The 13,949-nt window shown below is 35.6% G+C and overlaps 2 protein-coding genes across 2 annotated transcripts in view; one reads left to right on the top strand and one right to left on the bottom strand.

Moving 5' to 3' along the window:
* Positions 1–3,056: 3,056 nt before the first annotated feature.
* On the bottom strand, positions 3,057–5,220 carry LOC107672853 (uncharacterized). Its single transcript, XM_016466228.1, has 7 exons — positions 5,127–5,220; positions 4,636–4,953; positions 4,242–4,541; positions 3,805–3,906; positions 3,497–3,524; positions 3,363–3,400; positions 3,057–3,204 (listed from the first exon to the last, which is right to left on the bottom strand). Exons 1-7 carry the CDS (start codon positions 5,182–5,184, stop codon positions 3,140–3,142), a joined length of 909 nt encoding a protein of 302 aa, XP_016321714.1. The 5' UTR covers positions 5,185–5,220; the 3' UTR covers positions 3,057–3,139.
* A 4,947-nt stretch (positions 5,221–10,167) lies between these two features.
* LOC107672813 (semaphorin-4A-like) overlaps positions 10,168–13,949 on the top strand; it is a 51,860-nt gene continuing 48,078 nt past the window's right edge. The window contains exon 1 of the mRNA XM_016466181.1: positions 10,168–10,417. The gene's annotated coding sequence lies outside the window, so the exon portion shown is untranslated. The remainder of the gene's footprint in view (positions 10,418–13,949) is intronic.

Genomic DNA, 13,949 nt, shown 5'->3' with positions numbered 1-13,949 from the left:
TTTCTGAAAATCTTTGTACAATCTGGATGCAGTCACTTGTTTTGATCTAACCACACGGGTGTGAGATGAAAAGAGCAGCATGGTGTGAGAACGGCCAATGCTCAACGCCCACACCTTCACTCACAAACTGACAGTACTGTTCCTCCACCCTGCACTTCAGACAGTGTCCAGTGTCAAGCTAGTAAATATATGAATTATGTAACTGCATGTTAAAACAGGTCACCCAAATATGAAAATGAAAAATGACTTGCTTTCTCCTGTGAAATGTGAATTTGTCCATGCAGTGTTGTTTAACATTGTTGAACATAAAATAAATTAAATGTATAAATTATTCATTTAAGCTTGACATTTTGCTCTAATTCAACTTACAAGTCAATATGTCAACATTAACCCATTTTTCATTGTATTCAGTAAAAAAAAAGAATCATTGGTCTTGTAATTTTCATGAAAAAAAATGAAGGTGATAATTAAAAATAGTGTGTATATTTCATTAAAGAAATTGTGGTTCAGTGTTGTATAGAAAATATTGAGGACTTTTCACTAATAAAACCAAGAGATGTGTTTTTTCCCTAATTTTTTTTAAAGGAAACAAGCAGTTTGTGAATTGAGGAACTGATTAACTGAAAAAAAAAAAAATTAAGGAAAGAAGTCTACTTATTTATTTTAAGAGAATTAGCTCAATTTTGCAGTTTTATTTTAGCGGTGATTGTTAGCTCCCAGCATGCGTTGCATATGGCTGGATATGGAGAGTAAATATTGAAATTAAGTGCTGTTTTATGTGTTTTTGAGTGAAGGGAAACATCTATTAATGTTTAGTGTTCAGTTATGTTTGACATTTGAAAGAGTTTCTGTTACGTTGAAGTTTCTGTCGTTACCATTGTGCAGAAGAGTAGAGTTTATGGTTATGGATATGAGGCATTATTTGCCTTGTTCAGTGAGATTTGCTAGTGCTAGTGCAGTACTTTCCAGTATTTATCAAGTATTTTACTACTTGAGCTGTCTGGCTGTATACAGCCTTTTAAATGTACAAAATAACTCAAAGCCAAAATGTCAAACAGTCCTTACTCAAAATCACAGACTTTTGAGAATCATCTTAAAATAAATGAGCACATTTCACTAATTATGTTATATTCATTGTGTCATAGATTAATTAATTTAGGAGATTTTACATGAGTTATTCAGGTAGATTCCATCAAAAAAAAATCAAGCTTTAAAAACTACTTAAAAATATTATGTAGAGTAGATAGCTCAAACCATAATGTTTTTATTTTAAATGCTTTGTTAATACAGATGTGCAGACTAATTTGATTTATTTATCATATTTCATAACACTCTCAGTGTGTATATTTACATACTGTAGGGATGGAGGGAAGGGAAGGAGAACATTACATGACAATATAAGGCATAATTCAGACAGTTTCATGTCAAGGCTTAAGTAATGCCAGTGGATTTGCTGCAAAAATGGACAGTGAAAGCAGGTTTGCAGCTCTGTTTCATGAGACCCTTGTCTCTTCTAACATCCTGTTATGCAGCTTCTGTCTAACCACAAGCTGTCAAATGGGAGTGTGAAGGCTACAGCAAGAGGCCATACATTTCCTGTTTCATGCACTGTGGGTTTGCAACCAATCACAAAAAAAAATATATAATAATAAAAAGAAAATACATACAATATGACATCAATCTCAAATATATGTTGCCTGCATTATTATTTATAATAAAAAATAGCATTACTATAAGATTAATTTTAATTTGATGGGCCACCAGGCCACTTTTGTAAAGAAAAGTTGCACACATAAGGGATGTAGGACAGAATTTTCAGAAATCATTCTAATTTGCTGATTTGCCGCTCAAGAAACATTTGCTGTTATGATCAGTGTTGAAAGCTACTGTAGAAACTATGATAGGATTCTTCAACATAAAATGATATTATAAAATTATAAGTATACCTTTATGGAAACAGTGATTAAACCCATTTTCAAATGGACAAATCTTTATTAGAAAAAAAATAAGATAAAATCAAACTTAAAAAAAAAAACACACACATATGTAGGAAACAGTTCCTAACTAATAAATATTCATGACCATGGACATTATAAAAAAAGAAGAACAGGCTATCCTGTTGTTTTAAGATATAAGTAAACAATATATTTCATTTCTGAATATTTCTTTTAGTAATTTTTTTAGCATACTCCAACATTTCCTTCTCCTCACTGAAAACAGAAGAAAGAAAATCCCAAGTATGTGAGAATGATCCTTACAAGTGTTACTTTGTAAGTTGTAATTACTGTAAGGGTACTTTGCAGTTTCATTTAATTCATATAATTAAAAATTCTGCTTTTGCATTACCTTTATTCTTTTGATGGACCAACATCCTGACTATGACTGATGGGATCCCCCGAGAAACACTGGACAAAATATTAACATCATAAAATCCAAGCTGAAGAACCGGTTTATAAAATTACCAACAGTTTTTTTTTTTTTTTATTAAAAGTTTGCAAAGCATTTTGCCCCCCAACAATAGTTGCAACTTTCTCATGCTCTTAAGATTATTTTATCTGTTGTCTGTTTGCTTGAAGGAACAGTTTGCTCCAATGAATAAATATTGACCCCTCAATAATCAAGTGATCCAGAGAGCCATGTAATAAAAAGACACACTTTTTTTTCAAAGAAATTCCATGACATTCATGACCACCTCTGTCAAGCTCCAAACAGGACAAAAAGCACAATTAAAGTAAGGGATATAAAATGCTAGTCCAAATAATTTGAAGACAAAAACTGTGAGGAACAGACCAAAATTTAAGCCATCATTACTGAAAATTTTTAATTTCCTGTTCTACACATTTGAACTGGAATGCCTGCATGCACGCCAGAACACACAGCAATGCCAAAGATTTTCAGTCACAATTTGTTCCTCGTGACTTTAGAAGACTTAGAAAATAGAGCAAGTCACGTTTTTAATATATATACTATTCTACTACTATTTATTTGTTATTAATTTATTTACTTGCCTTTTTTTTTTTAGGTACAAATATTTTAGGCTAAAACTTTTACCGATATCACCAATAAAAGTTTATTATTTAAGTAATAGTTGTTTTGAAACAGCAGAAACAGTCTTTCATACAGTGTCCAGTGATCCACTTCAATGTTCACCATCTTCATTTACCATAACAGGTGAACTCTCTTCTCTCAGTGTGCTCTGTTTACCTGATAAAGAACAAATAAATAAACACGTTCATTTGTCTGCTGCTGTTTTCCTTGACTATTTCTTTATGTAATATAGCTATTATTGCATATATTGTGAGTATTAAATGCAGCATTATCACATTAGGATATACAGTTTTAGCTTAGAAAGGTAATTTTACCGTATGAAATTTTGCGATGGGCATCTTTTCTCGTGAGCCTAAAATGAAAAATATTTTACGGGTTGGTTAAGTTACTTTGTATTACATTAGTTTTGTAGTTTTTAAGTTTATAAATTATATGTTGTAATACTGACCGTCTGGATTTTTTGGTCATCAGCATATCTGAGAATTGTAATGAAGAAAATAAAATGTATGCCAAGATGTTACATATAATCAGCGGGACAATTTCACCAATACATTTTTAATTTTAATTCACAATTATTGATTGATGTTACTGTAATTTTCAATTTGTATAAATTTTTATAAATTTTTGTTATTTAAGTTGTCATAGGCCTATAGCTATTCTAACCATTAAAAAAAAAAAATATATATATATATTACATTTTTAGTATTTACAACAGTGTAGGCTAGGCATAGAATATCAGTAGCGTTAAATTCTTACCTCTGTATAATCCCACAGACATAATGACGGTTATAAGTATTGTAAGGAGCGCTGCCACACAGCCAGCGTACACAAGCCACGAGAAGATTTCAGGCTCGGGTCCTGAAATATAGCAATGAGCACAGGAATTAAAACTAGATATAGCTATTAGTTCATTAATAACCATAACTGTAATGCTGTAACATTGGGCAGTATGTAGCCTAACTTGTTGTTACAAACTTTTCTACTTGATTTCATGATTTTTCCTAGTAATTAAAGGAAGTAATTAAATTAAAAATTAAATTAATTAAATAATTAAATTCAAACTGGAAAAAATATATATAAGTACTTAGTTTTAATGGATTCATATTTTTAGTGTAAAAAGAAACTGAGTGGACAATATCATTCGTAGACCTTGACCATTTTCCTGTTCTCTGAGACTTTCATCATTTACGCACCGCTTCGCGTCAGAGTTTTGGAGATGCTCTTGCCATCATAATTAGCAAAGCACTGAATTTCACCGGCTTTATTCCACTCCTCTGCAGGAACAGAGAGATGAGCCCGTGTGAATTCTGTGGCTGAATAAGTGTCGTCTGTCCAGCCGGTCTCGGTCCATCCAGCACGCTCATTCTGTCCAATCTTCCAGAACACACGCACCTGAGACGGGACAAGTCCAGTCACGAGACACTGCAGTGAAACCGATGGTGAGTCAGGTTCTTGTGGTGTGTATAAGATGGATAGTTTTGTTACAGAACGATCTAAAGCAGAGAACAGCAAGTCAAATGTTGCTTGTTTTAGTAACTTTGATCCTAAAAAAAGTGTGATGAGACTTCACTCCAGATTTAGGCCTACCTGATACGATCACCCTGCTCCCATTGCCGATCACAGCCATTTGGTTATAATGGCTAATACAATAGTACATGCCTGAATCTTTCAGGATTAAGTTATTAAGAGTCAAAACGCATGTTTTATCATCATGTTGTCGAACTTTATTCTCATGGTTAGTATTCACAGTCGTGAGTTTTCCAGTCCGTAGATTCAACTTTTCCCATGCAGCAGCATTAAAGCAGTAGCTAACGGTCTGCTCAAATATACATCTTAATTCTACAGAACCGCTGACTGAGACGTGTGTGAGTCCCGGTGACTGAGTCAAGATGAACGAGTGAGTAGCTGCAAACAAAATAATAATAAAAACACATTTAAAATATTTCCGAGTTTTGTATTATGACTAGAATATTAGATTAAATAGTTAAACTCTTTGAAATTAACAAAAATACATGTGATAGAATGTTCTTAGCTGAAAATGCAGGCAAAATGCAAAAAAAAAAAAACAAAACACTTACTGTGTGAAGCAAAAAAGCAAGAACATAACAGCGTCCAAAGATGGGTCCAAGTACCCATGGTTATATTTTCAAGTGTCTAGAAAAAATATCTGATGTTACCACTTTTAACTTAACAAGGCAATCATACAATGAAACGCCTCCCAGTTTGACTGAAAACGGTCTGCAAGGAGAAAGAAAATAAGAAAGAAAAACCTTACAAGTCTCAGTGGGTGGACCCTCATTGCCTATAAATCACATGTGCAAAAGCTAGTCCTACACCTGTTTACATTGTGCGTTAGTTTCCCAGTGGTCTGGGCCTCTTGAAGGTGTTAATACTGGTAATGATGCTTTTGGAAAACATGTTGCCAAGATAAAATAACTTGCTACATATGCTTAATTTAGAGTTTTGGGAAATGGGGTCATGGGGCCATATTACATGCATCTCAGAATGACTGCTTAATTCACTTCTCTGTTGCTTTTTTATAGTTTCCTTACTTTGGAAGTACAATGTGTCAGTCTGCTGAGGCCTGTTAATATTTGTCATTCCATACATGATGTCAAGACATAACCCTGCTTAATGAACTCAGAGACCAAAAAGGACATTGTGTTGATGTGGTATTGCTAACATAGACAAGAGCTCCTAGTGATAGAGGTTTTATGTTTCAGGTTCATATATTTCATATATTATCCACAAAGTCACTGTTGCTCTATATTGCAGCGATTTCTCTGTGTTGCACAGATCTACAGATTTTTTTCGAGAAAGGTCAATGCAGACTGAGCAGGTGTTCTTCTTGCCGGTTGACTCTACTGTGTCTAACAATCTGCTGTAATTCTGAATGCAGTCGCATGTTTTTGATCTAACCACACGGGTGTGAGATGAAAAGAGCAGCATGGTGAGAGAAGAACGGCCAATGCTCAACGCCCACACCTTCACTCGCTTACTGAGTCTGAGACATTTCTCCACCATGCACTTCAAATACCCACATGTGCAATGTCATGTTAAAATGCCATTCTATAAATACATAAATATACATGTTGGGTCTGTTTCATGAGACCCTCATCTCTAACATCCTGCTGTGAATGCATTTCTTTACTTTGGTCTAACCACACGGGGTTCAGATGACAGCAGAGGCCCACACATTGTCTTGTTGGCAATGCACTGTGGTTTTTCAACCCATTACAAAAGTAGGCTATAGCCTATACTCACAAAATCTCAAATCACTTATGAATGCGTTTAAAAAGTCTATTTTTTCTTTGCTGTAAAAGAAAGACAAAGTGAAATATACGATATACACAATATATTATTGTGTGCATTTTGTTATACAGCCTGCAGTTTCATATTTTTTAAAGTTCTGACTCTGCTTCACGCTCATTCGATATTGCTGGCATTATTTGGATTCATTTTGATAGAATAGAAGGATTTTTCTCATTTCTGGTCAACATTCTAAAACAACCAAATAGCCAATATCACTTATTTTTGCTCTCACTCTGACTCTTCTTTAAGAGTGCAAAATGCATGTTACAAACCTTGGACTAAAGAAAGTTTACATTTGTAGTCAATCATCTAATTCTGGCCGTTCTGCCGTCCCGTTCCGTGTTGCAGGAGTCAAAATGGCATGTACAGCTTGTTCAGTGAGTGAAATGTAATTGTAAATAAGTGCAATGTAAATAAAACAATCACAAACTGTAATTTGCAGTCTTTCACTTATAGATTACGTCTTTAATCAATTCACAGACAGTTGCATTTTGTAAGAAATGTAATTGTCTTATAAATAGGATACATATAGGCTATACATACATACATACATACATTTTGACCAAGAAAATGTAGAAATTGAAGAATGACGCACGTACCTTTTTCAAACTAAACTTGTGTTCACTCATGGCTATACCTGCAGTAATAGCTTACATACAATCTCATGCAGCATTTATGAACAATATTTTGGAAAATTCTCATGTCCAAGCAAAATATTCCCTAAACATAACAGCTGTGATGTGAGATTTCCTCCAAAGAGAAAAAGAAATCGACAACATTATATTTTGGGGGGGTTGGGAGGCTCTCCGGAGCCTGTGCCCAATTCTGACTCCCTGTGTCAGAATGCATGCTTGCTGAATTCTGAATTCTGAAATTCTGAATCCTGTCAGAATGCACGCATGCTGAATTTGAGCCTGAAATAAAAAGTGTGTAAAGACACGGATAAAAGGACCTCACCATTACCTCTGATAATGAATGTCACAATTACCGCTATATGAACTCCAAAGAATTTTGGAAGAATTAATTGTATCACACTTGACAAGAGCGCTCTGTACAATCAGAACAACTTGGAGGCGACCTAGGCTACTACCATCACCAAAAATGAAGAGGAATAAGCAAATTATACAGCCTAAAACTGTTTTATTAAAATAATAATCAAATCAAATTTGCTGTATGTCATATGACTAAATCAACTGAGTTACAACAAAGAGTCAGATCAAAAAAGAAAAAGCCCCGCCTGCATCACTCCGGCTGATGTTCATGCGCATTCTGATTTGTGAACGTTCGTTTTCAATCTCTTTAAGCATGCATACACTGTAAAAAATGACCGTGAATTTAATGGTAAAAGACTGTAAATAGGTTGGTATATTAACATTATATCAGTTAATGAAATTACGGTATTTAACTGTAAATTTAAGTTAAAACCGTAAAACGTTGCTACCGTATTTTTTACGGTAAAATTCAAAAATACATTACAAAGCAGCTAAAATCTTCACATTTCTACACTTGCCGCGTTAGTGGATAGCGATATAGCCTAAGAGAAGTGCACAAGAAACCATTTGCGCGCAAAAGCCAGTTTGAGGTCGGCGCTAAGCCTCAAATCTTCTTTGCTCATATTACTAATCTTGCTACCCGCTCCGTTGCCGTGTCCGCTCCTGACCTATACCAGTGAAAGCCTGAGACCACAGTCTGGGTGATTATTCAGCATAGGCTACTGCTTGAATAAATGGCTCAGCAATTTTTGTTTAATTACACTCTTAAAAATAAAGGTGCTTCAAAAGGTTCTTCAAGCGATACCATAGAAGAACCATTTTTGGTTCCACAAAGAACCATTCAGTCAAAGGTTCTTTAAAGAATCATCTCTTCCTTGCCTTTTTATAATCTGAAGAACCTTCTTTCGCCACAAAGAACCTTCTGTGAAACAGAAAGGTTCTTCAGATGTTAAAGGTTCTTTATGGAACCATTTAGACAAAAAGGTTATTCTATGGCATTGTGAAGCACCTTTATTTTTAAGAGTGTAAGATACATGTCGGGACAGAATTTTAGAAAGCTGCAAAAGTGATTCTTCTATGGCATTGTGAAGCACCTTTATTTTTAAGAGTGTAAGATACATGTCGGGACAGAATTTTAGAAAGCTGCAAAAGTGGAGGGCTGCAGACCCTGGTTTTCAAGTGAATAATGAGATCTACATTTAGGCCGCTTTACTCAACGCGGAATGCGCACAGACGGAACAGGTGCGATGAGAGGACAACTCTCTTTCTGTTCCTCTGAGGGACGAATAGTGCTGCATTGTGGTGGGCAAATTTGATATTGAGAATTCGTTATCACGGGGTTGGTGTTGCTCCGAGATAACAAATGTGCCTTTGAGCTCTTATTGGCCTGTGTTTGAGTTTAGATGACCGCGAACGCTAAAATTGAGGTTTCAACCCTTTGGATTCACTTTGATAAGCAAAGAAGAAACTGAGGTCAATGAATTTGAACGAACAAATGTGCTGTCTCGAAAAAATCTGGTAAGTTTATGGTTTAATATTGATAAATATGTGTAAAAAAAAAAAAAATGCATGTCGTTTATTAGTAAACTAATTATTACCTGCATGGAATATAGTGTAGCCGTATGCCTTATTCTTCTCACTTTGAGTAGTTCATACTGCATTCAGAAGCATGTTTTGTATAGTTGACAGTATTTGCAAAATGCCTTAGGAAATTATTCAAAGCATTTGTATTAACAAAGCCTTTTTAAACTATAGCTTGTCACGTAGGCCTTACTGGTTTGTCTAATACTTGACATATTCATGTTCAAACTGTGACAGTCTTCCATGTTTGAGTCAACAACAAGAAAGAAAAACAGTTGACTCCCCACAAGTGACTGCAAACCCCTCCCTCATGTTTGCACCATGCACGCTTGCCCATATGATCAAATAAGTTCTCTATCATCATCCGGTTGTTAACAGGTCTGCAAAGTTAATAGGTTCTTAGTGGAGTACAGAATAAAACTGTAAGATTAAAAATATTGATTTGATTGCAAATTGTTAGCCGAAAGAGATAGAAGGTTCTAAAATAATTATTAAAGGCTTTTCAAAGTATACCTCAAAGTTTTATGTAATTCTTTATTATCCAAATTCATAATCTGGCATTGAAACAGTGAATGCTCCTTCAAGTGAGGCCTTCTCACTTAAAAAATAAGGGTGCTTTATTTGCACTGATGGTTTTATGAAGATCCTTTAATGTCCGTGGAACCTTTCTGCACAAAAGGTTCTGTATAAACAAAAAGATTAAAGAATAAAAAATCATTGAAAGACTCTAGGTGGAACCCAGGTTGGTTCTTCTGAATTCATGCATATTTTGGAATCTTTATTTTTAGGAATAGTTCACCCCAAAATGAAAAATTGCTGAAAATGTACTCACCCTCAGTCCAAGCAATCCAAGATACACTCTAAAAAATGCTGGGTTGTTTCAACCCAACTTTGGGTCAAATATGGACTAACCCAACCGTTGGGTTACATTTTTACATTAAATTTTTAACCCAAAAGTTGGGTTAGTCCATATTTGACCCAAAGTTGGGTTGAAACAACCCAGCATTTTTTAGTGTGTAGATGCGTTTGTTTGTTCATGGGAACAGATTAGCATTACTTGCTCACCAGTGGAGCCTCTGCAGTGAATGGGTGCCGTCAGAATTCCAACAATTCTCCGGATCGCCTGAGTGTGAGTAAATGTTCAGCAAATTTTTATTTAGATTTTTTATTGTGATTTAAAAAAAGAAAAGGAGTTTAGCGTGTTGTTCCGTGTTTTACGGCTAGGTGGCGCTGTTGTACAGTGCAGCGGTCTCTCTTCTAGTGGGCAAAGCGGCGTTTACTTATCAACAGCGTGGACACAATAGATAGACAGAGACGAGCTACATTTGAAAGAAAGAGCGAGCTCTGTCACTAAACACAGACTCGATGCTCCAGATTTTCGATTTCTTCGAGTAGTAAGTGTTCGTAATTCAGAAACAGACGGAGGACTATCATAACAACACCGGCGCGCAGCACAACAGATCCCGGAGAAGCACGGGTTTGATGTGAGTTTAACGTTACCAGCGTTAAATCGTTGCACAGCCTAATGAAGTGAAATAAATGGGTCGTTCTGTGTATATTACAATAAGATTTGGCAAATCCAAAAAGTACTGTAGTGGGCGATAACTGATAGTGAAGTATGTTTGTGGAGAGCGTGGACGGTTATCCGAATAATTTCAAACAGTTGAGTTGTGCAATGCAAACTATTGTGTCAAACAAACATTGACCGCGGTGGGTTAATGAATGTGTGTTCAGTTAACAGTGTAGAAACTTTGTCCCAAAATTAAATAAATAACACTGAGAGAAAGAAACACGTGTTTAGCTGTGTATGTCTGTGCAAGCAGGATGTTTTTCAGTCTTGCCTGGTTAAGTTGGTTGTTCTGTTGTAACGTGCTTGCAGAGCCTAGTATGCCGTTTTTGTGCCTTAAACTAACAATTATTCAGGTCTTGTACACAGTAGATAAATCATGTAGAGGCGCACATCAAGTTTGTTCTGAAAGGCATAGGCCTAGATTCTGTATAAATTCACATTTCCTTTATAAAGCCATGTGTCAGGTGCTAGTTCTCAATATCAGGCTGATGTTTTCATGCATATTGGACCTGCAGTAATGCACTTGTTTACTAATTCAGTTCAATAGGTAGTTATACTGCAATGGTGCCTACCTGACCTGTCAGTGTTGAAATACCAGTCAGTGAAAAACAATTTTGATCAGTTTAATACAGAGGTTTACAAAATACAAAACTTGTGTAAACTTGAGGAGAACTACTTCATGCATCCACTACCTTGAGATCAGCAGGTTAAAAGTCATTGCAAAATGATTCAGAAAAGTGTGATTTCTTAAGTTATTTCCGAAGAAGCTCCAGCTGCGTATTTTGAAACTAATTACGAAACTAATTTGAAAGTGATCAAATCTATCTGTCCTCTGAATATTATCCAGAGGCACAAATCACCTGTACTGTGCCGATTGTGTTGGTATTAGTCACTTTCTTCACTCATGTTTTCATTCTTCTCTCAAAACACATCAGAGCCTGCATGGCGTAGTATTACTGGCTATTTTTGTTTGCTGGATTTTATTCATTAAACACGTGCAAAATTATGTGGCATTCTCACAGGGCTTCCTAGCATGACTCTTTTAGCGTTATACTATAGTGCATTAGCTGCACACTGGCTCACACCTCATAACATCACTGCTGCCTGGTAATCACATCAGCTGTAGTCATGGCAACTGCATATGGGAATGAAAGCTTTCACTGGGAGAGCAATTTTCTTCTCCTTCACTGACTCATTGCTTTTCCTCCATGGACTACATGTTACCTGCTTGCACGCAAATGCCACCACCAGTTTTTCCTCAGGGTATCGCTGAATGCTCTTCCGGAGGCAGATTTTTCCGCTTCATCTTCACGTAAGGCTTATGTTGATGCCAGTGGCTGTTTTTTTTCCCATCAAGCTGTTTTTTTTTTCTTTTTAGACTCATTAATAGTTTTTGCTTTGCAGCATAGTTCTCAATGGCAGTTAAGCTTATTTTCCCTTCAGTTCTCATTATCGTGATGCACAGAAAAAGTCATATTCTTTGTTTATAGTTTTTCATATTCAAACAGTATTTAAATATATTAATACATCATGGTATTATTCGTTGTTATGCTATACTATTTCAACATTATATACGCTTTTTTTTTTTGCTCAGTAAAATTACTCTATTTTTATGAGAATAAACAGTGACAGTAATGGCAGCAGTAAAAGTAAACTTGAGGATGCATTAAGATTATGAGAATAATTAATTGGAGATAAAATGTGTTTAATTGTTTTGGGTTTTTTTTCCTGTTGATTTTGGCATGAAATGGGACCTGGACTTACTTACTTACTTGCTTATTTACTTATGTAAGTACTTATTTATTAATCGGGTTATATCCAGGGTTTCCCAAACTGAGATTCAAGAATCGATGGAAAGCTAATAATAAATTAATTATATAAAAAAAAAATGTAAAAAGTACTTTAAATATTACATATTTAGCTTGTTTACATGCATGTGTGGTCATTAAAATCAAACCAAAAACCAAACATAAAAAAAAAAAACATGCGAAAGAGTTGTTCAGCAAATACACAAAATAATGTTCTTTTTAGCAACATCATATGACCCCTTTAAATATTAACTTCAAATCTCAGGTAGTACTTCAAGTAAATATTTTAGGTCAGAGAGGTTCGGATAACGGAGGGAAAAAGGGAAACCGTGAGTTAGATGAGAATGTTAAACCTCAGTGGCAGCTATAGCTTATTTATCCCTTTAAGCTTCATACAATGGTGTGAAATGGAGAGATATTTGCCAGTGAGATTATTTTTTTCTTTTCCCCACTAGTTAAAACCCTCTCTCCCTTCATTTCTCATTTTCTCTGTCGCCTTTCTTTCATCTATCTGTGTGCGACAGGGAAAAACTGTTGTAAAGGGATACATTTTGCCCATTGGGACCACAGACTTCAGAAGTCCTGTGCTTCATCATGTTTTTGACACTGGGCTTTAGCCTCCACTCTTCTCAAAGGTCAGATTCTCTCTGAGCAGTCAGACCTGCTTTGATTATCGCTTGTTTTCCCCTCAGGTATTTCCAATGGAAAATGTCCCTGATTGGATGTTAGACATGTCAATTCTTAATATAAAATAGTGCAACAGTTCCAGCAATATAATATCTTAAGGCCATATGATTTGTCAGCTGTAAGAGTAATGAAATGGTTTGTTTGTTTTTTTTTTGTACTTCAAAGATGTCCATTAATCATGATTTGTCCATTCATCATCAGTGGTTCTCAAAACCTTGTCCTAAAAAGGAACTACATATGGGAAGTTTACAAAATGTGAAACAACATCTTCAAGTACTGGGTGAGAGGCATATGGATGTGAAAAGTGTCAAATGATCTTACAGTAAACAAGAAGAGGAACCCTCTCAGTTAAATGAGCCGTTGTTTTATCTTTAGACTCTTTTTGACCCTGTGTTGCTTCCATTCTGAATCAAATAGTGCTTGTACAGGGCTTGTGTGTGTTTCTGCATGCACCTAAAGCTTGTCATTTAAATTCTGTTGGCCTATAGCATGACAGAGGTGTCGATGTATCGTACAAAAACACTGCGACTCACAAGACAAAAAACACGAAAACACCTTTCTGTCGGGAGATAGAGAAGCCGCAGCGTGTGAACGCGCTGCCATCTTGAGGGAGAAGGCCTGTGATGTAAGGTTTGTTGTGTTTATCAGGCTTGCATGACTTACTACACTAGAGGTGTCACCTTTCAAGCAGTCCTGACACGAACATTGATGCCGGGTTGTGTATTATTTATCAAGTGGCTGAGGGCATTTTTGCACGTGTTATTGTCGGCTGACTTCAGTTCTTTACTGAATATTTTAGTATGTTATATTAAAGTGCCCCAATTATGCCATTTCCAGTATTGCCTTTCATGCAGTGTGTAATGTAGCTGTATGTGAATGTAAACGATCAGCAAAGTTGTAAAGCCGAAAGTGCACGATAAATAAAGTTATTGTCTCCCAAAATAAAGAATC

The sequence above is a fragment of the Sinocyclocheilus anshuiensis genome, unplaced genomic scaffold (genome assembly GCF_001515605.1).
Source record: "Sinocyclocheilus anshuiensis isolate Anshui unplaced genomic scaffold, SAMN03320099.WGS_v1.1 scaffold132, whole genome shotgun sequence".
NCBI lineage: Eukaryota > Metazoa > Chordata > Actinopteri > Cypriniformes > Cyprinidae > Sinocyclocheilus > Sinocyclocheilus anshuiensis.
This window is presented reverse-complemented; position numbering and strand designations above follow the sequence as displayed.

Excerpts from the sequence above, each read along its gene's own strand:
- LOC107672853 (XM_016466228.1), bottom strand. The coding sequence starts at position 5,184 with ATGGGTACTTGGACCCATCTTTGGACGCTGTTATGTTCTTGCTTTTTT. Across the intron at positions 3,907-4,241 it reads CAAAACTCTGACGCGAAGCG|GACCCGAGCCTGAAATCTTC; the intron begins GTGCGTAAATGA and ends GCTATATTTCAG. Across the intron at positions 3,525-3,804 it reads GTCTGTGGGATTATACAGAG|ATATGCTGATGACCAAAAAA; the intron begins GTAAGAATTTAA and ends TACAATTCTCAG.